This window comes from Syngnathus leptorhynchus, chromosome 14, assembly GCF_054491065.1.
Source record: "Syngnathus leptorhynchus isolate UIUO chromosome 14, UIUO_Slep, whole genome shotgun sequence".
Classification (NCBI taxonomy): Eukaryota; Metazoa; Chordata; class Actinopteri; order Syngnathiformes; family Syngnathidae; genus Syngnathus; species Syngnathus leptorhynchus.
This window is the reverse complement of record NC_141208.1, coordinates 427,279-453,572: the sequence shown is the minus strand read 5'-3', so window position 1 is coordinate 453,572 and position 26,294 is coordinate 427,279. Positions and strand designations below refer to the sequence as shown.

Genomic DNA, 26,294 nt, shown 5'->3' with positions numbered 1-26,294 from the left:
CTTTTAGACATCACAGGAAACTGGAGCAAGTGCTGACAGGGCAGGGGGGCAAGGCGCATTCCCCATCACTGATCAATGAGCCCCATGGACACTTGCTCTTGTTTTTCCTTCCCTACTGCGCTGTTTGGTCATAGTGAATCGTTTTGGGTGGGGTGGAATTTCAAACATTCAGAAGGTCTCTCGAGAAATGCTGAATTGTAGTCACATTTCGGTATTCCTTTTTTGCCCTCGTTTAATCAGAGCAATTGTGGGAAATGTGTAGAACGTGAGAAATAGTCACGTGAATACATTTTGAGAGACGTTGGTATGACTCCACAGAGAAGTCCGAATGCTGGGAATACCCCCAAAAAGGTGAGAATGAGCTGCAATTGGCCACACTCAATAAGCAGGCTGCTCAACCGCTTTAACAGTTAGCCATTCGCTGACACCCATGTCACTCCCCAACTCCGGCCAAGGCAAACAAATTCATACGCAGAAGAGAACCTCCCCCGGAGCCAGTGTCCGCCTTCAAACAGCACCTCCTTCGTGAGATTGCTACCACGTGCTTCATTGTCCCGCGGGGGGGCATATTCATTGACACAAACGTCCTGACTTGATACTGCTTCTCTCTCTCTCAAGACAAGGGAACCCGGGCCGGGAGCATCTCCGGTCGCTTGAACTTCTGCACCACTATGGGGGATAAAAACGCCGGTAAGAAAGTTTCCTTGAATTGATAAAGGGGATGGATGCTCATTACTCCCAGCTGCTTTGTGTTGAGTCAACTGCATGCATCTGACCTACCTGCATTGGAGGCGTCTGTTATGTTTGAGACAGTCAAAAAGAACCCAACACAGCCCTGAATTCAAAAGTCATTTATTTTGGGGTTCAGGATTTGATGTTCGTGTTGGGTGAAGATTTTGAAGCTGTATCAAGAACTGGCTTATCAGTTTGGCTGTGGTTCAAAAGAATGAATAGTCATTTGAAAACTACCATTTTCTAAGAAGCAGCAAGAACTTCACCTGTCTCCGCAGCCAGTCACTTAGTAAGTTGATGAGTTGAATTCACACCAAAATAATCCTGTCAAATATTGCTTCCCTGCTGAAGTGAGTTGACAATAGTCGTCCTTTGCCACTGTCTTGCAGGAACTATGTATTGTATGGGGAAGTCAGTTGAAAAAAAAGTACTACTTTGCTGCCATCTTGTGGCATCTTAGTCCTATTGTTGAAATGAGTGCAGGAGTCTCATGAGGTACTTTGCCTTCCTTCACATTGTGACATTGTAAGACCTTTTGGGTACACTACGACTGATTCCCCTGAGTTGCTGCTTGACCCTTACTAACTTTGATTTCACACGAAAGCACGGATGTTGGCATATCGCCTTACCAGGTGAACTTTCTGTGCATTCATTGCTGGTGGAGGTGAAACTAGAGCTGTCTTATCTTTCCATGGTGTCATCACATGCAGATGAGTCTATTCCTAACACAGTCAGGTTATAGCAGGCCAGAAAAACACTCGGGCGGGCACATTAGTTAACCGTATCTAATGTTTCCCTGCGCTTTCTTGCAAAGCGTGTTGCGTGCGCAGGGGCAGGTAGTATAGATGGAGAGTTGAATATTCAGCACCATCGCTCGCTCCATCAGCACGCCTACCCGGCCGGGCCTCCCACCTTCCTTCCCTTGCTCTTGTGCTGCTGCTGCTGTCGAGACGTTTTGCTGACCTGAAACAGCCATCCTTTTATGTACATCGTGTACATTACGAGAGCGACTAAGCCCAAGGTCGATGGCTACATAATTCTATTGTGCTTGTTTTCCAAACTTGTGCGAAAGCAGCAGCAGCAGCAGCAGAAGAGCAAGGGAAGGTGCCGCAAATGCTGCATTGAAGTTAGTGCTCAGTAGTTTTTGCCATGTTTTTTTGAAATTGGAAAAAAAAGCACCATTTTGTAGAGATAGATGTTCATAATCATATAACAGCATCACTTCAAAAAATCATGGTAAGTTTTAAGAACGTAAACTGTACTTTTTCAACACATCCCTCTACTTTTGCCATCTCTGGCGTATATGATGGCTTCGGGTGCCCCCTCCCTCCCAAACACCAACACCAGAACCAGAACCACCACTCGCAGCACCACCCCTCCTCTCCTCCTCTGATCCCCCCCCCTGCTATTACGTCCGCTGCCGGTGTCATACAATTGGAGCACGGCGTGCCGTCCTTGCGTTGCCTGGAGAAACGAGCGAGAGGAGCGTGGATGACGACTCTGTAGATGAAAGGGACGAGAGGTGGTCGTGGTGAGACCACCTCAAGATGCCTCGTTTTAGCCTAACGTGTCCTGCAGACTGTGCCCTTCCAAGGCTGTAGAGAAGGAGAGAGAGGCTGGCTGGCTGGCTGGCTGGCTGGCGGGCTGACTGGCTGAAGAGAAGGAGAGAGAGAGAGAGAGAGAGAGAGAAAGAGAGAAAGAGAGAAAGAGAGAGAGAGAGAGAGAGTCAGGCTGGCTGGCTGGCTGTATACGCGATGCTGCCTGACCCTGCATGGCGTGCTGTGTTGTGCCATTGTTTGGATCGAGGAGGGCTGCCATCCAAATGAGAAATCAATGAGGATTCTGAGGCAATTCCTCCAGAAAGGAGCGCATATGCTGCAGTGTTTCTGTGGACAACGATCGAAGTCGACCACTATCACCGACGGTGAGAGAACCCCCCCACCACCACCACCACCACACACACACACACACACACACAAGACCGCTTTGCATGCTCCTGTGGGGGGAAAAGAGTGCTGGGATGATGGTGACGATGAAGGCGGTCGAGTGGCTTTCATTCAGCGCGCGCGTGCGCGCACACAAGTCGAGTGCTGCGGCTGAGTCGCTCCTCGTAGCGCTCATCATCTGGCCCCCCGCTTGAGTGTGTTAGCGCCGAGCAGCCCCGCAGTCCTCTTCCACGCACACGCCAGTGCGTCGAACGCACGCACGCACGCACGCACTCACTCACTCACGCACGCACGCGGCAAAGTATCCCCAAAACATCAGCACCAAGGATAGCGTCGTAGTGGACAGGCGCCATAAAACCGCCCCCCCCCCCATAGGCAAACTTTTCCCTCCTCCACTACTTTACTGCATATGCACGCTCTTACACTATGCAGAGGTGGCCAAAGTACTCCAAGTCATGGAGGCAGCACAATTGATATATTCCCCAAGAAGTTAGTTCTCATGAGATACCTCCATGTCATGTTCCGCAGCTTCATGGAGGCAGCACAATTGATATATTCCCCAAGAAGTTAGTTCTCATGAGATACCTCCATGTCATGTTCCGCAGCTTCATGGAGGCAGCACAATTGATATATTCCCCAAGAAGTTAGTTCTCATGAGATACCTCCATGTCATGTTCCGCAGCTTCATGGAGGCAGCACAATTGATATATTCCCCAAGAAGTTAGTTCTCATGAGATACCTCCATGTCATGTTCCGCAGCTTCATGGAGGCAGCACAATTGATATATTCCCCAAGAAGTTAGTTCTCATGAGATACCTCCATGTCATGTTCCGCAGCTTCATGGAGGCAGCACAATTGATATATTCCCCAAGAAGTTAGTTCTCATGAGATACCTCCATGTCATGTTCCGCAGCTTCATGGAGGCAGCACAATTGATATATTCCCCAAGAAGTTAGTTCTCATGAGATACCTCCATGTCATGTTCTGCAGCTTCAATTGCCCCCCCCCCCCTCCCTCACCATTCATTTCAACTGGTGCCATATCAATACCTCGCATGGGCTTCAAGTCTTTCCGACTGTCTTGTGGTCGGTCCAATGCAACCAAAGTTGAACTTTTTGGCCAATTCCAAAAACAGGGAAGCGTGTTTTGCCCAAAACACCCTTTGATGAGCAATGTATGCCAGATGTTCTCCATTTGACATCAACAATAAGGCTACCTGCCCTTAGGAAACCGTTCTCAATGAATTATTAATCCACCTTTTAAGCTTGAATTAAGTCATTGAATAAGGACAGCACAAGTGACCTCCTGTGGCAGTAAAGGCTGCTGCTGGTGGTGCTGCTGCTGCTGGTGCTGCTGCTGCTGCTGCTGCTGCTGCTACATTCCCCACTTCTTTTTGTGTCACTGCAGTTGTCGTTGAAAAGTTTCAAATAGTTTTGTAGCCGCCCAGTAGTGATCTCCAAATGCTCATCGCCACTCGTGTCCGTAACTCGTGCTACACAATGTTGGAATCCGGCTCAAAATTCAGGCCAGTCAATTAGAAGGAAGCACAGCCGAGCGACTCCCCTGAGACAAGTGGACCAAAAGCAGCATGTCGGGAATAGCCACGCTTGCCGCTATTTTTCCACACACTGTCCTCAACTTATTTGGTGTATTGCTCAAGTCAGGTTGTAAGAATATCGCGATGCTGTTTGTGCCCAATATGCAGTCTGTGTCATGTGACTTGCTCAGTTCCTTATCTGTGAGTGCACCAATATATTGATTTGATTCTGGTGCTATTTTTGTTCTTCGAAGCCTATCCAGCAGTGCTTCCGCTTGTGCTGTCTGAAACACGGGACCTACAATGCTCCAAAGTCTGTTCTCATTCTGCTAAGAGGACAAGAATTGACTTGAAATCCTGCTTTGGGGGTCAAACAAAAGCATAGGAAGCAGGAAGTGCAGTGCACCAAGTGGGCACTTTGCCAAAGCTGCGTAAGACATTTCAGCATTCATTGTCTTACATTTGGACGTCCCGTCCGTCCGTCCGTCCGTCCGTGCGTGCGTCCGTGCGTCTCTTTTGTCTCCTCAACTTCACACCAGGGTGTAACGTGTCAATTAAAAGGCAGCTGGAATATTTTGTATGAATTATGATGGACTCTAGTGGTTGATTGCTAAATTGTGAGACGTTTGCATTGAGAAAGTGAAAGTGAAATAACGCAGGTACATTTGATTGGGTGCTTTCGAAGTCAAGAATGAAACTTGGTCTCGGCCAAGTCACCACCGCACGACGCATGGAAAGGTGCGAGTTTGCATTTTATAGCTAGTTGCGGTTTAGTCTTTCACCACAAGAGGTCAGCAGACATAAAGAAAAGCCTTTTAGTAGCACACTTGACTCATATCGGTTGGTGCATGTTTGCTTCCTTTTTTTCCCTCATTTTCAAACGCACGAAGATGCATGTGTTCACATTTGATCTGATCAATAGACTTATGGTGTATCGCAGAACACAATGCACCGGGGTTCTTCTGTTATCAAGTGTCTTTGTAGCAGATGCCATCATACCAGATATGCACAGCATGTCTTGACCCCACAAAAGCCCAACTATTCCTCATTCCACGTAAACTGGAGCGCCTGGTCCTTATTTGGTAAACATTGTGAATGCTTTTCATTTGGCTTGTTGTAAATGACCTATGGGTGTCATTTTTGTCGCCTACCTAAAAGGATTGCGTGCTGGATGGTGACAATCGGCGAAGAGCTTTCCTCCCGCAATGGCTGTTGTAAACATCCCAAATCCTAAGGAGCACTTTGGCACATACCAAGCTGGAATGGGCTCCAGTAACCTGGATCGTTGTTGCTAACTCACGGTTGCGTTGTACATCGTTTACAATATGACAGCTTGCGGACCGTTGCTCCGATTTTCCACTGAAGCTGCTGGCGACATTTATGGTTCGCTTCCACAAGAAGGAGGTTGGTTATTGATCCACCGCTGGCTGCCTGTCTTGGTTTTGTGGCCTAAGCAGACGCCATATTGTGTTCTCTGTCTTTCCATTGTCATTTGGTGAATTTGCTGACGACGGAGGTGAGGATTTAGGCCGCTCCACTCGGCGGATGCGCTTTCCCATGGGAGTTTGTAGCACTTGGACTTGCTCTGTTTTGGTGGCTTGAGAAAGTGATTTTGACCACCTGTTGATTTCCGCCGTGTCCAAACATTATTGGAGATGGATCAATCATCTTCTTGTCTTTATTGTGCACAATAAAGACAAGAAGATGTAAATGATGACATTTTTGCAGTTAGGCAGTTGCATGTCATAGTGTCAATAGAAAGATGAGTTTATTTGCACAGCTTTGAGATCCAAATTGGATGACCTGCCAGATTCATCCAAATGAAGCGAGAGTGAGACGTTTAGCAGCACGTTTTGTCTTCTTATTTATTCCCATTTTTCACCAACACTCATCGCCACGGCTGTGTGAATTCCTAATACAATCACGTATGATTGCGTGAAAAGAGTTGGAGAGAAAGAGGGAGTGGGGAGGAGGAGGAGGAGGAGGAGCTGGAGCAGGAGGGGGAGGAAGAGGAAGAAGAAGAGGAAGGGTGAGGTGGTCGATGGAGCGTTCACTTTGTCTGTTGGCGATGGAGCACAGCCACGGCAACCGCGCGGCGAGACACGGCGAGGAATAATGCCACTCGAAACTAATTGTTGCTTTTCATAGGAAAAGATCCCTCCCTTCTTTCTTTCTTTCCTTGCTTCCCCACCCTCTTGCTGAATTCGACACATCTGCAGCAGCCACCCTTTATTGGCCGCCCCCTCTCGTTGCCATCGTCGGAACCGGAGTGAGCGACGTCCGGCGTGCTCATCTGGGCTCCTTTCCTTGCACAGCAGCCAGCCCGGCAGCCAGCCAGCCCGGCAGCCAGCCAGCCAGCCAGCGAACGTGCACAGCCACTGCGTCTGCCAGTCATGTGCGTGGATTAAACACCTTTTTTTGCAGTCCATATGAAGGATTGTTCCAAAGAAGCACAGAAGAAGAGGAAGGATAGGGAATAAGAGAAGGCAGGCAGGCAGGCAGGCAGGCAGCCGCTCTCCAATGACACGCAACTTGTCAACACTGTTGCATGTCTGCTCTGCTCTGCTCTGCTCTGCACGGTCCAGCGGGTAGTTGGATTGCAATGAAGTCCCGACAGTGCAACAAACTTCTTGTATATGGCGTGAAGATGCAACTGGAATCTCAATGATGTTCCGGACTCCGAGTTCCTCCTCATCAGCATGACATTTGGTTGAAGCGTCTCTTTGACACGCCGAATCTACCGTCTCTCTCTCTCTTTTTTTTTTGTTTTTTTCCTTTCCTTCTCCATCAAAATTGTGCACCAGCTTCCCCTCTCATCCGCACCAGACTCTCGGGTGTTTTTCGACTCGGTTCGGGGAGATGGCCGCCATCGCCAGCTCTCTGATCCGCCAGAAGCGCCAGGCGAGGGAGTCCAACAGCGACCGGGTGTCCACGTCCAAGCGTCGGCCCAGCCCCAGCAAGGACCCCCGCTCTCTGTGCGAGCGGCATTTTTTGGGGGTTTTCAGCAAAGTGCGCTTCTGCAGCGGCAAGAAACGACCCGTGCGCCGGCGACCAGGTCAGTGCGGCGTTCCGACCGATACCCACCCCCGCTTGCGAGCGATGTGTGCAATCGGACCCCTCGACCCCCCCCCCCCCCCTTTAACTGAACCCAGCCCGAACCCCCCCCCCCCCCCCCCCCCCCCCTCCGCTCCTCTTGAGAGCAGCAGAGGCGTTGTGCTGCAGTCACCAAACGACCCACAGAAGGTAGAAAACCCCCCAAATCCATCCACCTGTTCCATTCTGATGTCGAGAACATATTTGGGCTGTGACGTCACCCCCTGATCAGAATGCACAAGGAGTTTTCCGTCGTGCATGTGAACAGCCCCCCCAAGCTCCAATTCCAAATGAATGCTGATTGGGGTTTTCCAGAGGAGGGGGATAAGTTGCACCGCAGTGCACCACAAGGCTCTTTTCAGATGAAATGTTTTAATGGTAAATGTTTATTGCGGGAAGCATTACTGCAGTGAAGGGAGCTATGGCCTCGGTGATTAAGAGCTACTCCGCTTTTATTGATGCCACACGATAATTCCGTGTTGGTGCACAGTGATGTGAGCCCCCCCCCCATAGTCATAATGGGAGAGTCTGATTAAAAGCTCATATGGGATGAGCGCCAGTAAACAATTCCACTGCCATAAAATGCCAGATGAGAAAATGAGTTGCTCGCTATTTGGCAGGTAGGTAACTCTTGGACAATACAATACGTGAGTGACGGCGTGATGAATGTGAAGCCACCCCTACTGATGCCTTGACATATTTTGACTTTTACAATCCGATTGATTGATTTTTTTTCTAAAGAAATCCAATCTGCCTGTTTTAAAAGACTGTTTCTCCTTCTGTCCCAACCACCTTCATAAGATGCACCCTCGAAACCTCCACAGGTGGCCCATAAGGGCTGCAGGCTAGGTCAGTAGCTCAGCCTCCATCCGTGTGTGCTGTGTTTCTTCTCGTCTCCACCCCATCTTGCGCCCACGTCGACTCACCTCCCCCTCCTCCTCTTTTCGGGGCCGTCGGGGGTGGCGGTGAGGGAAAGGGGGGGCTTCAACACCTGTCTGATTGCTGACTTTTTTTTGTCCTCTCATCTCTTTGTGGCTGTCTTTCAAAAAAGGTTTGGCTCTGCCTCCTCATTGAGTTTTTGCTTCTTTTTTATTTTTGGTCAAACCCTCGCTCCTCCTCCGAAGTCTGTAAATATTGTGTGTCAAGCTCTAGCGTAGGTGTACATTGGTGGTGATGAATATGGTGTGTGTGTGTGTGTGTGTGCCCGCGTGCGTGCGTGCGTGTCCCGCCCGCTATTACAACAGGTGATCATTCACCATTTCACGGCCATGACACCATTTGTCAGCGTACCTAAATGTCTTGTCCTGTTTAGTATGAAGTACGTGTATGACCTTTTTATAGCGGCTGCTGTCAGCCATCACATCACACCACACACACACACACATACAATGGCAACCGTCTGGCTTTTTGTTTGTACTGCGCACTCAGTCACTCAGTCACACAGTACACAATGTTGAATGATGGGAACTGATGAGTCAGTCAGCGATGGCCACGCGCGTTTATGGAATCGAGCTTATCATCGGCGTGTAATTTAGTCACGCGTGTGCGCGGTCACCTCAGCCAGCCGATGATGGATGACGAAGGAAGGCTTCGTCCCGGGAATGGAAGGCCCCGCTCCCGGCGCTAGGTAAGTTTTGGGGATTGAGGCGCGCTTGAGATATGGATGGACCTCTTCCACGGGCTGGCCTCTGCGCATCTCATTGAACAGTTCATGAAAGAGCTGTATTATTGAACAGTGAAAGGCTTTACATCACTTAGCTTTTACGTTTCTGCAAAATTGAGGAGTGTGCCCGACTGCATATTCGCACAAAAAAGTTTGCGCAGTGAGCATCTAAAAGGATTGCGTGTGCGTGTGTGTGTGTGTGTGTGGGGGGGGGGTTCTATGTCTTTTTTCAGTGTGTGTGTGTTTTCATTCCTCTGATGGTACACTTTGTAGATGAAAGTGATTCCTACTCTACCTCCTTAATATTTGGTGATGCCTACACCCGTTAATCATCAGCACATATATTAGTCAGTTCATTTTCTGGAGCAGACCTAGAAAATCTATACTTTTTGTGATTGCCTCTATCTTTCTATTTGACTGGAATAAGAGCGTTCTGTTGACTTATTGCGTACCCAGGGCACGCTCTGTCTTCCTCTTCTGATGCACAACTACTGTCTTGTGGCCATCTAGCGGTGAACACTGTTATTACGACTTAAAGACTACTCAGCTATAGTGAACATTTTTATTTTAAAAACTTAATTGAGGGCCACTTGCAGTGACTTGTCATAGTCATCGTTATAAATAAATGTTATGTCGTGATCACAACCTTAGTGCTGGCTGATAATTGGTATGCAAATGAGTGGAAGGATCAAAGTGTGTCTTGACCTAAAATTGAGATGGAATCTTAACTCTGTTGTATCGTCCTCCAGAAACCATAGGATGAGGTCACAGTGGCTGCGTCCACTTTTTTTCTTTTCTTTTTTTATTGCTTCCATTGCAACATCCCTCTTCTTCTCGGGCCTGCTGTGCCCGCAGCAGATGGCCCACGATGAGCTGACATCAGCTCGACATAAAAGTTGGAAAAAAAAAAAAAAAAAAACCAACCCCATGTTCACTCGTCTGGATCCTGAGCCTTCAGCTCTCGAGAGATGTAGTAAAAGAAACCGGGAGCTCTGCTCTGCTCGGCTCTGCGTTGCTTCCCTCGAATGAATCGACCTCTAATTTGGTTACGACTTTGAAGGACGACAGTATACGGAACTTCAGGAGAAGTCGAAATAGTCCAAGACATTTGACTGGTAGCTATACGTTGGGATGGTCTTTCAACTCATCTTTTTTGAAATGTTATTTCTGATTGCACTCTGCCCCTTTTGATTGGCAGAATATGGCACGCCCAGTCAGTCCACTTATGCATGCCAGCCTACATTCAGCCCTGCAAATGTTAGCACAAATCTGCTGTGACTACTGCATCATTTGTTCCCTTTGTCAGCCGGAGAATACAAAATGATGTGTTTTGTTTGTCTCTGTGCTTTCACCCCCCCGAAAAGGCTCATCCATTGCGGGCGGGGCACAAACAAAACCATGACTAGCCTTAAACCTTATCAAACAGGGCTATATTTCCTCACCCTGGCATTGCCGGATGCCCAGTCGTTTTTTTTTTAGTCTGATCTCCATCCACCCCCGCCCGCCCGCCCTGCCTCCCTCCCCCTTCCCTCCGTGAAGCGTTGTACGTTTTCAGCAGCACCCTGGCGAGGCACCAGACGACAGCCTCAAAGTTGGAGGTCAGTCAGGGTTATCGGAATGAAAAGCAAGAAATAGCGCTGTCCTGTCAGAGTGTGTGGGTTGAAAGCGCTTGTTGAATTTGCCCTGGAAGCAGATGCTTCCCAGTTGCTGCAAATTCGATCAGGGAGGGCTTTCATTAACATAACAGACGTTTCATTGCAATTCGTGATTGGTGAGCAGTTGGCAAGGTTCACGTAAGTAAGAGATTGACATTGTATTTACGTTCAATGTATGCTCGACACATTTTCTTCTTTGGTGTTCACTCCCAATTTTCACTTGGTTATTGTTTGCACTATGGTATTTGTAAAAACAATCGACGGTATCAGAGTTTTTTTTGGTCTGACATACTCCTGCGGGGCCTGGGGGGGGGGTTGTGATTTGGCCCACTGTGTGTGTGTGTGTGTGTGTGTTTGCGTGCGTGCGTGCGTGCGTGTTGCAGAGCCACAGCTGAAAGGCATCGTGACACGACTGTTTAGCCAGCAGGGCTTCTACCTGCAGATGAAGCCGGACGGAACCATTGATGGCAGCAAGGACGAGAACAGCGACAACAGTGAGTGGCGCCTTCGCATCGCTTTTTGGAAGAAATGATGGTGCAATGCCGTATTTTTGAAAGTCATATATTGGCATCAATTCAAATGTCAGCCTTAAAAAGAAATCATTTTCCACATGTGCTCTCAACAACTGTTGCCTTTCTTTTCTTCTACAATATATATATATATACAAATGTGTTACATGGGAAGGTTGTTGTCCTAAGGTTTACCCTCAGCTCAGGCGGGAAACTAATCCTAATCTTGCCAAAGTTGATGGACGGACACTGGCAGCCTTCTGGTGGACACCAAAAGCTCTCACCGTCTTGCTTTCCAATTTTGATGTGAGAAAGAACCACTTGTGCATGAATATCAAGGCGTGAAAAGAGTTTGTAAAGATGGCTCGTGCGCTCTCATTTGGTTTTTCTGTTGCGACATCTGTCGTATTCTGGTAGTATGATGAGGGCTTCCCCGCCTTGAGGTCATCCTCAGCCATGTCAGCCCAGCCGGGGATGAAGGGCCGCGCTGAATAATTCAGCCGCATGAAACTAAAAATACCACCGTCTCCGTTTGTACCCGAGAAATAATTCCCCATATGTGGCGCCTGCCGCAAGTGCAGACCGGCGAAGGGGGGAAGGGGAAGCGGAAGGGACTTTGGGATTCAGATGTATTGATTGAGAGGCTGGTACCTGTATTTGAATAATAGATTGGCCCTCCAGCCTTGAACCACGCTGCTTTCTGACCTGCGTCATTTATTCTGCAGAGTTGGCAGTACAGATGATGCAACCTGCAATCCAAAATTCACCAACATTTTGGGGGATTTTTCCAGCTGTTCACTAAACACAAAATGTAAAAAAAATCAACCATCAGAAGATCAATCAATTTATCCCCCCCTCCTCTTGAAAAACCCCGTTTTTTTTTAAATCATTACCAAAATGATCATTCTTTTTTTTTCTTAAATGATTTAAAATGATAAAAATGCTGACAAACTTTGCAATATTAAAGATGGCGAGTGTGACAGCTTGTTAACACCGTTAAACACTTGTTAAAACCGCATTGGATGAATTAACGCCCATTTTAGAAATCAGAGGCGTTATTCATTTGATGACCATCTCTCGATCTGACGAAATCTAGTTCTTATTAGTCATGACACCTTCACACTCCATCTGTGTCAAATGCTCAAAGGTGCTAAATGGGATGAAAGGAGACTTTCTAATCACTCCAGATCCTCGCTTCAAATTAAGAACAGTTTCCCTCCCGACCTGTGCGGGGAAATTTGATTCTGATTCGGAAAACCTTGTGCTTTTTGAAAAGCTGGAATGGACTGGGATGACGAGAGCGGAGGACACTTGGGCCTTTGCCATGTGTGTGCCTGAAGGGTATGTATGCATTCCAATAGCAGTGGCCCGGCCGGGGCCACATTTCCACCATCCGCGCCGTCGATATTTATTGAGCCAAATTGAATCTCCTTGCGTTGTTAGCACGTCTGCCCTGGTCCCCCGCCGCCGGCCTTATCTGATGTTCCCCATAATACAGGCGGGAAAGCAGAAGTGCATTGACAATGTCTCTTCACACGCCATCCGGAACCAAAGTCCATGAAAGTCACAGTCCTGTCCTCGCCTCGAGTGGAAGCGACGGCGCAGAGATAGCAATGGCTCTTAGATATGCTAATGAAGGGCCGAGAAGAAAAGAGAGGGACGTTTTCAGATAACCAATGATGATCATTTCTAATCAGCTTTTTTTTCCATTATTCTTTTTTTATCTCTGCTGCTGCCATCAACATCCTTAAGGAGCGTTTGGGTCATCTTCGTGAATGACGATTTGAATGTTAAAATGGGCTGCCATCACGCCGTGATGATCACGGGGGGTCTCCTTGTGGCGCCGGGATATTTCCACACGAGTACGTTTTGCTCGTCTCTGTTTTAGCGCGGTGTTCCGACACTAATCGGCGTTCGGCGATAAGCGAATACGATAACGACTCGGAGGCTTACGTCAGTCAAAACCCGCATACGACAAAGCAGAATAGCCGAGTGCCAGAGTGCCGTCGTCTTTTAGTACAAATCGTGAAATATTTCCAGCGTCAGCTCCTGTCAATCGAGGCAAAATCCTTATCAATCCACCATATTTGTCTTGATCATGAAAGCTGCACAAGGCCTTCCGGCAATACTCTTGAGGCAATGTGCTCATCTTGTTTGACAAGAAAATGAATCAAGCCATATCCAGCGTTGCCAAAGCTTTCCTCTAATGCTCCCCTGGCAGGTGGCTGCGCTCGCCATTGTTCATTCACGTCTTGTTCCTTTCGTTGGCTTGACCGCTGTCGGAAAGTCAGCACCGAGACAGAGAGATCAGACACTCTCATGCCGAGGAGAGTTCAGTGAAAACTAAATTGTCTTCTTTTTTCTCTTTTGTCTCTTTTGTACGTATGTATGCCTTCCTGACTTTGCCTGTGCAGCCCTGTTTAATCTTATTCCCGTGGGTCTGAGAGTGGTGGCCATCCAGGGAGTGAAGAGTGGCTTCTACATCGGCATGAACGGCGAGGGAATGCTCTACAGCTCTGTAAGACATTTGTGTGTGAGCAGCATTTATATATTCAGCCCACGTTTTGTTCTAGCCTCTTTGATGAATCTCCCGCATTAGCACAAGAGCCCTTGTGATGTACTGTTATTGTGTTGTTGTGAGCCACTTATCCTCCTTCCCACTTTGTTGATCAAGTAGCACGGCGGTCGGCGCATGTTTTACATTTAACTCGACACCGAGTTCAGGACTCTTTGTTTCAAATTGCCGCCTCTCGTCATATTCACTCACTGTAGAGTTGATCTGTAAACAAACCTTCTGCTCACTTGATAAAAAGTTGCAAAAGAAATGGCCATGCGTGCTATCCAAGGACTTAGAAATGACACTGAGGCGATCCCATGACGTCCCTCCGTCCTTCCCTCCCTCCCTCCCTCCCTCCCTCCCTCCCTCCCTCCCTCCCTCCCTCCCTCCCTCCCTGACCCCCCACCCCCCCTTCCCTCCCTCCTATAAATGACTTGTTGTGGTTGTATGTCATTTTACATTGATGTGCCAAATCCCCGCATCACTAAAATGATTCCGCTCGGTTCCAGAAATGAACACGGCGGGGGAGTGAATATCATGCGGATAGATTTCTTCTGCGGCGTAAGATGCGAGAAGTGCGCAGGCGAGTGTGGGTAGCCGATAGTCGAGCGGGGGTGGAAAGAGTCACGGATGTCATATTTCAATTTGCCGCCTGTTACAGTGAGGATGAAAACCAGCTCCTGTAACACACCGGATTGGGAAATGAGAAGGTGGCTTACGCGCAGATACAGTCGAGACATATGCTTCTAGAACTTCCAGTTGCATATTGCAGGAAATGAAGGAAAGAGACGGACGGTCGTGCTACTCGCTACCAACCCATCTGGTCAAAATCCTCCAAAAATATTTGAAGGACAGACAGACCGACCGGCCGGCCGGCCGGCGCACGTTTGATTGCTCGTAGGGAGCAGTTTTATCAAGAGTGAGCCGGGCCCAGATGGCGTCCATGTTTCTGTGGAGATGGAACGTCCGGTATCATTTCCCGTCGGAGCGCACTCGCGGGGTTCAGACAAGGACGTAGAATAGTACGTGTGCCGACGTGACTCAGCCAGCTCGACGGATTTCATTCAGAACTCAAGACACATAAACAAGGTGGTGGTATGATTCATTGAAATGACGCCAAAGTGAGCACGCGGGCCTGCGTGCGCCCACTTCATGAAAGTATCATTTGTGTCACCATTCTTGTGAATTACAAGCCGAGCCGTGCCCCGCCTCTGCCCTGCCCTGCCCTGGCGGATGTCAAATGGCAGCTTCCAGCCCAACAGCCGTGACAGTTCATTCATCCTGTTAATGATCCCTTTTATGGGCCGCTAAATGCCATTTTGACCTTTGTGGCCGTGCAGTAGAAATGTGCATTTTTTTTGCTGTAAGTGTGTTTCAATGAAATGCACTTTGTCGTTGAAATGGGAAACGTGGGAAATGTGCACGCATCAGTAGGCAGAATGCAAGCGCTGGATTTCCCAGCCTTGTATGGTGCTCATAGATGGAACGAAATTAGCATAGTCGAGCGTCCAATTATTCAGCAGTGCAGGTTGCATGCAGAAGACATCTGACAATTTACTATTTGGAAAAATAGTCATTGCGAGATATTTTTCCCCACGATATTGAGAAACTATTCTTCTTCTTTTTCTTTTTAATTATTATTATCATCATTCATTTTCAAACAAGTAATAGCTTTATTACAATAAACAACATCAAATTGAATCTTTATAAATCTTTTTTTTATAGGTTAGGCTTATGTTAAAATAAAGGCCAATGAAGCATGAATTAATGAACGCAAGTTTATTTGGCTCCATCCTTGGAGTTGTCAAGAAGAAATTCCCAACAATTTCAGCATTGCAACAACGTGATTATCAGCAAACAAAGATACGTAAACATGGACTGCCCCTCCCTGTTGAAAACGCGATGTCAATGTGAATGAGCCTTCAAATTGAACGTGGGCTTGCTTCTCACATTTCTGACACTTTGACTTTGAATGCAACTTGTGTTTATTCTCGTTTGCCTGCCCGTGGCGCTCTCTTATCTAACAGGCTGACAGGCTGTTCATCTCTCGGCCCATCTATGCTACGCGGTGCTTCTCTTCTCCATCGCTGCCCTTTAAATCTCAAGCATACGCAGCAGCTGTCTGTCTGTCTGTCTGTCTGTCTGTCTATCTATCTATGGAGGGATATCCTCTTCTTTTGATAGGCGTGAGATTTTCGGAAGGCATTTGGGTGCGTTCTTTCATCAGTTGAAGTGGTCGGCGTTGATTGGCTCCAGCCTCTATTCAGGCCTTTGCTGATGAGGCTGCGGGTGAGCGCGCTCGATATTGCTTTTAGCCCCGTTAGTGTGTGTGCGTAGGGGGGCCGAACGGCTACAATGAAGATATCCTTTCCATTATTCCTAAATTCTTCTCAATATGACCTCGTTTGCTGTTGGCCAGTACGGCAAGAATCGGCACCCTCGAACTTTCTTACCATCAAAGCTAAAGGCAGGCTATCCATCCTTCCGTCCGTCTATCCATTCTCCATATCGATCCACCATCTTTGTCATTCTCTCTTTCCATCTGTCTCCATCTACTATATTATTTGGAACTATATAGGGCAGATATATTTGGTCATACAAGGATTTTCAAAGTCAAAAGTCAAAGTCATTATGGTGAGCATCTGGCAAAAAGTGTTGGGATAAGAATTGAGTCACTTGTGGAATTAGTAGAGAACATCCTAATGGTCGCACCCGTCTGTTTGTCATCCTCCGTTTACGCGGAAGTCGACTGCAAACTGACAAACAGATGGACGAGCTCAAACCCAAACTGCTTCTGTGGTGGCGGTCTCTGCTTTCTGTGACCACTGACATCGTGAGCAAAACAACTGCTTGAGCGTGGCTGGCCCGAGACTTTTGCACGTTTGCTATCATCCGTCTCCATTCGGCCACCCATCCAGCTCGGGCTGACCGTCCATCCGTCTAGAGTAACTGCTCCTATTCTTTTGGATTTAACCGGGGACTAAATTCACCGCTTCTTATTGATGTCAAAGAAATAAATGACACGTCACAGTAAAACCTTCAGTGAAGGTCCTCGAGGAGGCAGGCGTGAGTCAAAGTTGCGGGAGGTTAGCGAGAGTGCTTAAGTTTTGTTCAAGGTAAAAAATAGAATGGCGAATGAAACGCCGCTTTGTCGTCGGTGTTTTATGCGCTCTTGTGCGTCGAGGAACGCTTGGTCATTTCAATCACTAATCGGTATGCTTAGTTATCAATTGTATCAAGCTTGAGCTGAGGTAGGTCTCCAGATTTGATGGGAGATGCATCTTTTTAGTATGAAACAAACATTATTTCCCAAAGATTATTCAGCCAATTTTTTTTTTCATCCCATACCGCTTTGACCATTGGGATATTCGCACGTGTTTGTGCTTTGGTTTCAGTCATTTATCATCACCGTCTTCTCTGCGAGGCCGTCGGCAAGGTCACCGCCGCCACCACCACACAACCGCATGCTGACTCTTTGCTGTGAGATGGAGAGAAGATAAACAGACGAGTGAGTTGTTTGAGAGAAAAAGGGCTCTACCTAGTAGCGGTCTAGACCGTACCTGACCTGAATTCCGGCCACCTTGGGTATTCTCTGTCGACCCTCGTACCCGACCTGAAGGAATTGGCCAGCTTGGGTATTCTGTGATTTTCTTTGAGCTTCAACCTTTTGATGGCGTATGCCCAAATTGAAATTGTAGTCCTTCCAGAATCCTCTTATAAAGTCACCCATATGTCTAGGACAGTGTTTCCCAACCAGTGTTTATTGAGCCGAAATTCCAAAATGGCTCCACTTTTCTTTGTCCGCTTCATGACGTATTCCTCTCAGACAAAGCAACTGGCTGGCTGAAGCCTTGTCGTATTTTCCAGTGCAGTGCGGCGAATGTGTCGCACGCACGCACGCACGCACGCACGCCTCTTATTCCTCTTCATTGTGTGCAAATCCATGAAGGAGACGTCATTAATGAGAGTGCGACCCGCGTTCCTCACCTCATTTTTCCCACTCAGTCATGTGCAAACAAGGTGCGCTGTCAGACTTCAAAGTCACTTTCTACGTTGTGCCCTTCTCCTAGCACACTGGAAGCCCAAGTCATGTCCTTGGGAGGGGACGCTGTGGCGTGACTTACTGCCAGGAATTCCGAAAATATGTTTTCGAGGCTTTGAGAATTGCTGCTGTAATATGCTTGACCTGATTTGCACTCGTAACAGATGAAGACGGGCCGATGCCTGATGGTGTGCGTTGTCACCGCGCGCACACACGTACGGCGTGTGCCCGGCGCCAGATAGGCAGGACGCGACCCGCTGAGCCCCAGGCTGGATTTTTGCACTTTCCCCTGGAAGCCGCTGACGAGAGGTGTCCGTACAGCGTTGACTCGGGTGACCTCACCTTGCCAAAGTCCTTTCCGGTGCTTGCCTTGCACGCTTGCGCCTTTTAGGAACAAACGGGCAGTGAGTCAAACTGTTGCTGAGCTGTGAAATGCTTTGTGAACACACTCACACACATGTGCTCTTTAGACGACATATGGCGCTCTTTAATTTGTCCACACTTTATAAGACCAATGAGATGAATGCACACAGATAAACAACACAATTAGCTGCTGACTACTGCTTATCTCATAGCCCAAATGGAGATTGACTTTTATTCCTTTGGGGGCATTTCATTAACGTGAACGTTCGCAGTTTGCAGTAGTGCCCTCATGTGGTCAGAAACACTATTTGTTTTTTTAAAAATCAGAAATCTAAATAGCCCCCCCCCCCCCCCCCCCACACACACAGGTGGGTGTCAAACTGAAGGCCCGGGGGCCAGATGCGACCCGTCATATCATTTATGTGGCCCGTAAAGACAGATTTTCATTACTAAAATTACAAATTGTCTTCACTTAAAAAAAAATAGAGATATTGCTTGCAATTTGTCTTTTTAAAATATTTGAACAGTTTTTACTAGTCTCTTCAGCTCTTTGTTTTGTAGACTGTAGTGTATAGAAAACGGTGACAACCATAATGCCCCTCTGAGGCAAACTACGCACGCACGCACGCACGCACGCACACATGCACGTCGACACCATAAACAGTCACCTCCAGTGGGAATCGGACAACTTTACAAGGGCACAGAAACCTGCAGGAACACACACGTATCCTACCTTAAAATGAGATTAGGCTGTGTAAAAGCAATCCAGCTGTTCTGCATGGCTACAGCTATCTGCACAAATACAACATGACTCATTTCCAAGGTGTCTTCTTCTGATAAACAAGGAGTGTATACATTTACAAAAAAAAACCCCAAATGTTTTTGGGGGGGAATCGGCAAGCAATCAAGTATGTGTCAGTCGGCAGAAGCGACTGCTGTTTTGCTACGTCATGGCTGGTGGCTTCATATTTCTAGGCAGATAAGAAAAGATTTACGGGGTTGTTTCATTTCCCACTTCACGCACGCCAAAGAGTCAAACTATTTGTATACAAGCCATTAAAAAGTGGATTTTCCATAACGTGCCTCCAATAAAGCAAATCCTCCGTTCCGCTGCATCTATAGGCACCTTCACTCGTAAAGACGAGAGCCGGGCTACGTTTGAAAGCTGAAGCCGTTTGAGAAATTCTCTCCCAATGCTGTACGTTTATTTGGATCTTTTTCAAAGCTCTTTAAAACCTTTTAGCCATTTTTATTTTACCGGTGTACCCGTGGAATGACATCCATATAGAGAAGTCAATTTGAAAGACGCAGTCACACAGAGGCGGCGATAATACAAGCCTAATATTAGATCACGATTTGCTCCTCGGCGCTGTCACGGCAGTAATGCCCAACGCAGCCTTTCCATCTTTCCCGCCCGCGACTCATCGACTTTCTCCTTGACGTGCCGCTTTGATAATGATGCGGGGCGATACAAATCTTGCGTTGTTGCTGGCTATCTTAATAAGAGCATCGTTGTGTGGCATGTGTGTTTGTGCGTGGACTCATTTGTGTAATGTGTTTCCTGACCTTGCCCGTTTTGAATGTGGGAAGGCTTGTGGCACTTCAAATGACTTTTCAGACTGACTTCAATTCTAAATACGCATGGTGATACCTCTTTATTGTGCTCCGCTCTTACAGGAAATGTTCACGCCAGAGTGCAAATTCAAGGAGTCCGTTTTCGAGAACTACTACGTGATCTACTCGTCCACCGTGTACCGACAGCAGGAGTCGGGTCGGGCCTGGTTCCTCGGCCTCACCAAGGAGGGCCAAGTCATGAAAGGCAATCGGGTCAAGAAGACCAAACCTTCTTCTCACTTTGTACCAAGGCCCATTGAAGGTAACGTGACATTTTATCATCGTATCCAGTTGCTTGCCGTCACCTTTTAAGGTCTGAATGACAAAATAAATCTCCAGCCCAAAAGTCTGCTGAGATGAACTCCATCCATCCATCCATCCATCCATCCATCCATCCATCCATCCATCCATCCATCCATCCATCCATCCATCCATCCATCCATCCATCCATCCATCCATCCATCCATCCATCCATCCATCCATCCATCCATCCATCCATCCATCCATCCATCCATCTATCCATCCAGCCACACACCCGGAAGTTCTTCTCCACTAAATGACCCGTTAAAGTGTAGACTGCATAAATGTATCAAACTAGTTTCGATAAGCCCCCGTCGACACGTTTGCCGTCACTTCTGAGCCTGTCTCACTTCTCTCTGCTGACAATGAGGCACTCTAAAGCAGCCGCATCAGCTGACTTTGTTCTGTTTCCCTTTATAGCTGCTTGATGTGTTCTAGTTGGGACTTCCCATTCTAGCCTAACGGAACTCTCCTCCTCTTTGTTTCTACCCACATACCTTCTGCTTTCTTCATTTGCTCACGCCTTCTGTCATCAGTCTGCATGTACCGCGAGCCGTCGCTGCACGAGATCGAGGACAAACACCGCTCCCGGAAGAGCTCAGGGACCCCCACCATGAACGGAGGCAAAGCAGTCAACCAAGACTCCTCATAGCAATGAAAGGGAGGGGCTTCCACTGAGGGGCGTGGCCCGAACCCCTCACCTTCAAGGGGAGGGGCCGTAGGAAACTTCCCGCCCTGCCCGAAACGTATGCACCATCATCGCTGAAATAGTGTCGACCGACCGAGGAGCTATTACTATACTCGTGACCAGAAGGGACAAACTCTGAACCCTTGCCTGTGAAAACTTTTAGAAGAATTACTATGAAACAGAGTCAAACTATATATATGTATATCTATATATGTATCTGTATCAGCATTTTCGATCAGGACTTGACTGATATTTTATGCAAAAAGAGCTGTGACGCAATGGATCAGAGGCCTCTCCTCACACAAACATCTCTCATTTGAATGCTGTGGGGGGGGGGCTTTGATATGTGCTGACTTTTGATATGCATTCTTTTCTAAATGCTCTCCTGTGTTAGATTTGCCAATAATAAGCAGTCTATCCATCAATCCAGCAATGCGCACCATTTTTTTTTCCTTCTTTTTTTTCCTCTCTCTCTCCATTTCCCTTTGTGGGACTTTCAATGTTTTTTTCCTCATGGATTAATCTTGAATCACAGGAGCTGCTCCGCTTGAATGTATGTGTTGATGTAGTCACAAGAGTGCTTACCACGGGATGTCAGTAAATCAGGTGTGCGCTGTAAGTGCGATGACACATTGTGTCCGGCGTCTGAAGCGATATCGGCCGTGCGCTTTAGTATTTAGGGAAGCAAGTGTGTATTGGGCATGTTTGGAATGAGCCGGTTAAGTGAAGTGAAGTGAACACCAGGAAATCTTGTCGTCCTTCCAAAAAGGCAATGACCAGCATCAGTAATACGAGAAGTCCAAATCCTATTTTCACGTCCTAACTGGAAAACGTTTGCAATTGTGTGGAGGCACACACAACCTCGCCTGGCACGGTGAGCAATCAACTGCAAAAGTCTTTGCGGAAAGCCCGGCAAGCGGCTGCTCTGCTCTGCCGTGTAAATGCTGTGTCCGCTACATGACCCAATTCCCTGTCCTCCAATTAGTGTGTCTCAGGAAGTGCCAGTTGGTCCATCGAAGCGGTGTTTCCCAAGCAAGCGTTAGAGAAAGTTTTGAAAAATTTCAACAAAAGGTACACGCGGTGCATTCCGGACTCACTTTTACCCCTTCCACATGCGTTGTCTACTTGTATTTACTTACGGGCAATGTGCGCATACATCAATATCAAAACATATGACATCTAGCAGAAAGCTCATTTACATTTGTCGTCTCGGAAGATAAAAAAAAAAAAAAAACCTATACGAGGCCCAAACTGTTGTACACAACTTGCCCGTGCAGTCTGTGAATAATGACAATGTCGATTGCCAATGAAAAAGGGCAACATCCTTCCAGATTCAATTTGAATGACAATGGTGAGCGTTTTAGAGCATACCAGCAATTGCAATTTACACAAACTGGGTGATCAGGGTCACTCGGTCGATCATTTCTTGCCTTTTCTCCTCGCTCTCGAGTACCATGCATCTCATCGTGCGACGTTGTAGTAGACAACAACACAGGAAGTCAAGAGGTGCGGCACGACCAGCATAAATAGAGATCAAATGAGTATCTTTTATACAGAGGTTTATATTGGTGCAAATGTACGTAGATGCATGTCACTGGATGGAATCATTGTTGACGGCAGATTGAGAACAATTCAAACGAATGAATGGTTAAAGCAAAAGGCTTCAACGCAAAAAGATTTCACTGCATCGGAACACGCCCACATATGCACTATGAATTGTCAGAAAAAAATGCATTGATGATGGAAAAAAAAAAAAAAGGTTTGTGATGATTTCAGAATAAAGATGATGTGACCAAAGCCACCCTGTGAATTATTTGCTGCAAACGATGACTGGCAGTTGTTGCGCGTCTCTCATTGTCGGACGACATCCATCAGCCCGGGGCTTTTCGCATTGCTCCGACCGAATCCAATCCCCTTTTCCTCCGCTATCAATTCACCCGGAGTGATTTACGGTTTCGCTCTCCTCTTAAATACGCGGTGTCATTTTGGAACGGCGCTCCTTCGGCCTTAATTCTCCCGTTGTCATGGAAACAGACCTTCCATGCCGGCAAAAGAGAATGAGGACGAGGAGGAGGAAGGCGAAAGCTGCCCCTGACTTTCAGGACGGGTTATTGTCTTCTCTTCTGCCGCACGACGGCTGCATCGCCCAGAAGGGACAAACAGGACAAGGAGACAGCCCCATAAAAAAAATAATAAAAAAATCAGTCAATCAAATGCCAGCTGACAAAAAGGCAAAGAACCAAATCTTCCTGAGAAATACACCGCAGCATCTAATGAGGACGATCAACAACCTCTTTGTTTCGAGAAGGAACGCTTGGTCACCGTCGTAACAATGCCCCCCCAAAAAACACGAAGCTGTTTGACGTATTCGGCCAACTACAAATCATTCTTGGACACGTTCACAAAATTAGAAACGTCTTTTGCAGTGAAGCCAAGAAAAACATTGTGAAATCAAGCCAACAATGAAATAGTAGAATTTAGGTTGTCAGTGTATTTCGGCCTGGACCGAAGGGAGACGATATCGTTCGGGAAAGTAACAATCTCTCCCATTTGCTCACATTTAACCAAAGCGACTCTTGCAATTCACTTTAAGTGCAAAGATGCATCAAATTGAGACACCCACCGGCGGGAGTCTGCCGAGGTCGCAATAACAAGTGACTGCCTGTTGTAAAAAAAGATGTTCCTTCCTTTCATTGTCAGCAGTTTGCGGAGGAAGTTGTGCACCAATTCATAAAATGAATGCATGATGCCGGGCAACAAGTAATGTGGAAGATATGACCGCATAAAGCTGTCAACGAGTGTGTGCGTGCGTGCGTGCGTGCGTGTGTGAGGTTGTCAACGCCCCCCCCCCCCCCCCCATCTGTGTTGCACTCCCGGGACCTCGTCCCGTTTCTCTGTTTCCACCTCGCTCTATTCATTAAAAATAATTGGCTTGTGCTCAATTAAAGCCAAGCGGTGCTTCTTTGATGTGCTGCGTAATATAGGAGAATGTATTCTAATTTGTTTACTTCCACATGTAGGGCAAGCTTCATAAGATGCATTTGGGTTGCCCAATTGTTCTTTGCTTCCTGTATTTTGGCAAATTCAAGAAATACGGCAGGTTGTGAACAGAGTAAGTGTATTTTTGCATTTACAGAATGAAAACACAAAAGGGTTGCAGAAGCCAAATTATTTTTGATTTTCACACAGCAATGCAGCCGCGGGCAGGGTCAGCAGGCAGTCCAGGATTTCCAGAAGAAGATTCTGCATCCTGCTCTGCGAACATCAGGATTGTCTCTCCTCTCCAGTCCTCCTCCCTTCTCCTTCTCCTCCGGCTCCATCGTCTTTCCAGGTTCTTCTAAGATTATTTCGTTGTTCTGTTTGAAGAGTTTGTAGAGCAACTGCATGTTCATGTTCTGTTTGTCTGTCAGCTCCTGAAAAATAAGAATCAAAGTGAAGGATCCTGTTTTGGGGGAAATCTAGAATGTATTTCCGAATTGAAATAATTCCACAGAAAATGAACACAAATCTTATAGCTGCACTCTCTTATCATGAAATGATTCTCATAGATAAATATTACCCTTATCATATGATTATATATCAATATTATTACATATTATTCTTATCAATAAATGAAATGAAATAAATGATCCGATTAAACAGAATTCTTACAATGAGATGGTCCTTAAATTCCCTTTGATTGAACAGTCAAATAATATTTTGTGGGAATTGACATTTTTTGTTGTTGCTTTGAAATAATATTTCAAGCATCTGTTCAGACAAATCTTTTCAACTGTAAGTTACAACCGGCAGTGGTCTGCGCAGTTTCCGAACTTTTGCGCACACAACGCGAGCGGGGACCTTCATCCAAAATCTGTCATATCTAAACTGCAATTTCACAGATGAACGACTGTGCATATCAGAGTGACAAAAATCTGACAGGTGACTCGGATAGCACGTCAGATCTCTCGGGGGAAACGGAACTTAACAAATCAAGATAATTCATCTTCAATGTTGACACTCAATCCAGGCAGGATGTCCTCATATGGCCTGCAGAATGTTGTGCGAGGTGCACCGTTGCTCCCCACACTCTCCAAAATGTTCATGTTAGGATGATAAATGTTCCATCTGTATATTGAAGCCTTCTTACCTGGTTGTCTTGTATTTGTGTGAGCCATGGAAGGTCTTGGCCAAGTTGCCTTTCTGGCTTCCCCACAGCAGGCAAAACCAAGTAGAAAAGTGCCGCCACCAGCGAGCAAAAAGTGTGCACCATGGTAGCTTGTCTTGTTGTTTGTGGTGAAGCTGCGGAGGCTATTTAAACGTGGCGATGACGTTGTTGGTTTTGCACTGACGTGTGCTGTAAAAGCAACTCATCTGTGGTACGGAAAAAAAAAGCCCAACGCCCATGTGAATAAACAATGATGGCATGAAACTCACTCGCAGGTGTCATAAAGTGGGATCCACAAAACTGCGTGAAGCCTAGAGGCCATAAAGGTCATGTGATCATTTGTTCCACGCAGTAAGTTTTAGTGTCAACCTCTAATGAGATTTCTGCTCTGCTTAACTTAACAGTCTTGAAATGAAGACATACTTGTCACTATTTACAATGTTTACGGTGAAGCACTAATGTGCATGACCTAACCATGATTCTTTTTCACACGCAGCATGGTACATGGAACATTTTTACATCCAGCACCCCACCAAGCAGATTTTGGATTTATTTTGGGGAGGTGTGGTGGAGGGAGCAAAGCCTTACTTCTGAGGTTTGGGGTTTTAGAACAAAAAAAAGCCTATACAATTTTCCAATGCATTTGACTGTACAGTTTTTGGTTGTAATATCACTATTCACCACTAGATGGCAGATAGGAATGAGTTGCACCTGCACCAGGTCTCTTATACTTCCCTGTACTACATTGTGAAGAAATAATAGTCATATATGTACATTTTAAATTGTTTTTTTGTTACAGGTTAGTAATGAGATAAGATCATAGGTTCTTGGTTGGAGAGGTTCATTTGCTGTCCCTGGTGGCTTTTTTTCTCGTCTTGAAGTGTATTGCAGTAATGCACAGCATGCGTGTACATTTACTGCCCATGACAGGCTTCCACCAATTAGAAAGGTGAAGCATTCTCATCCGGCCCCCATAACAATTAGCTAGTGCAAAGTGGTGGTGATTAGAATGGTCCGCACACTTTGGAGCTGACCACCGTGCGCTCATTAAAGCTTAGGCTTTAATTCAAGATGGAGCATCATCTTCTTGTTCATGTCAAGGTGCAGTTTTATGTTGCAGTGAAGACTGCTGGGAAGTAGGGAAATCCAAAATTTCAGAATGGAAAAAAAAAAAAACCTTTTCACGCATTGATCAACAGCAGGTTTTCAAACTCCCCTTCAGCTGCTCTTTGTTATGCAACATGACTTTTTGTTATTTTTGACTATGTTTTGCTGTTGCTTTGACTATGGCAGGGGAGTCCATCGATTGATCTCGGTGAGAGATATGGGGAAGCGGGTTTGAATCACTTGCTCTGAGGATCGTTTTCTGGCTGAATAGAGCAGAAACACAAAGCGATGAACAACCAGACCCCATCTGTGACCAGACATTGCTTCTTTTTGTCGCTAAC

General features: G+C 46.7%; 2 protein-coding genes across 3 annotated transcripts in view; both read left to right on the top strand.

The window, feature by feature from the left end:
* The first annotated feature begins 6,564 nt into the window (after nt 1-6,564).
* On the top strand, nt 6,565-23,049 carry fgf12a (fibroblast growth factor 12a). Of its 2 annotated transcripts, none has more exons than XM_085930522.1 (5): nt 6,565-7,270; nt 11,010-11,120; nt 13,550-13,653; nt 19,775-19,973; nt 20,548-23,049. In XM_085930522.1, the coding sequence occupies exons 1-5, from the start codon at nt 7,075-7,077 to the stop codon at nt 20,661-20,663; spliced, it is 726 nt and encodes a 241-aa protein (XP_085786648.1). In that variant the 5' UTR covers nt 6,565-7,074; the 3' UTR covers nt 20,664-23,049. The 2 variants fall into 2 exon arrangements, with proteins under 2 accessions (XP_085786648.1, XP_085786647.1); XM_085930521.1 differs by lacking the exon at nt 20,548-23,049 and adding an exon at nt 20,051-20,509.
* A 615-nt stretch (nt 23,050-23,664) lies between these two features.
* The window catches only part of LOC147045705 (uncharacterized), a 31,182-nt gene continuing 28,552 nt past the window's right edge, over nt 23,665-26,294 (top strand). Inside the window, exons 1-2 of the mRNA XM_085930061.1 lie at nt 23,665-23,811; nt 23,889-24,030. The gene's annotated coding sequence lies outside the window, so the exon portion shown is untranslated. The remainder of the gene's footprint in view (nt 23,812-23,888; nt 24,031-26,294) is intronic.

Coding starts and splice junctions, on each gene's coding strand:
- fgf12a (XM_085930521.1), top strand. CDS start 7,075: ATGGCCGCCATCGCCAGCTCTCTGATCCGCCAGAAGCGCCAGGCGAGG. Junction 7,271..11,009: donor ACCCGTGCGCCGGCGACCAG/GTCAGTGCGGCG, acceptor TGCGTGTTGCAG/AGCCACAGCTGAAAGGCATC. Junction 19,974..20,050: donor TGTACCAAGGCCCATTGAAG/GTAACGTGACAT, acceptor ATAAATCTCCAG/CCCAAAAGTCTGCTGAGATG.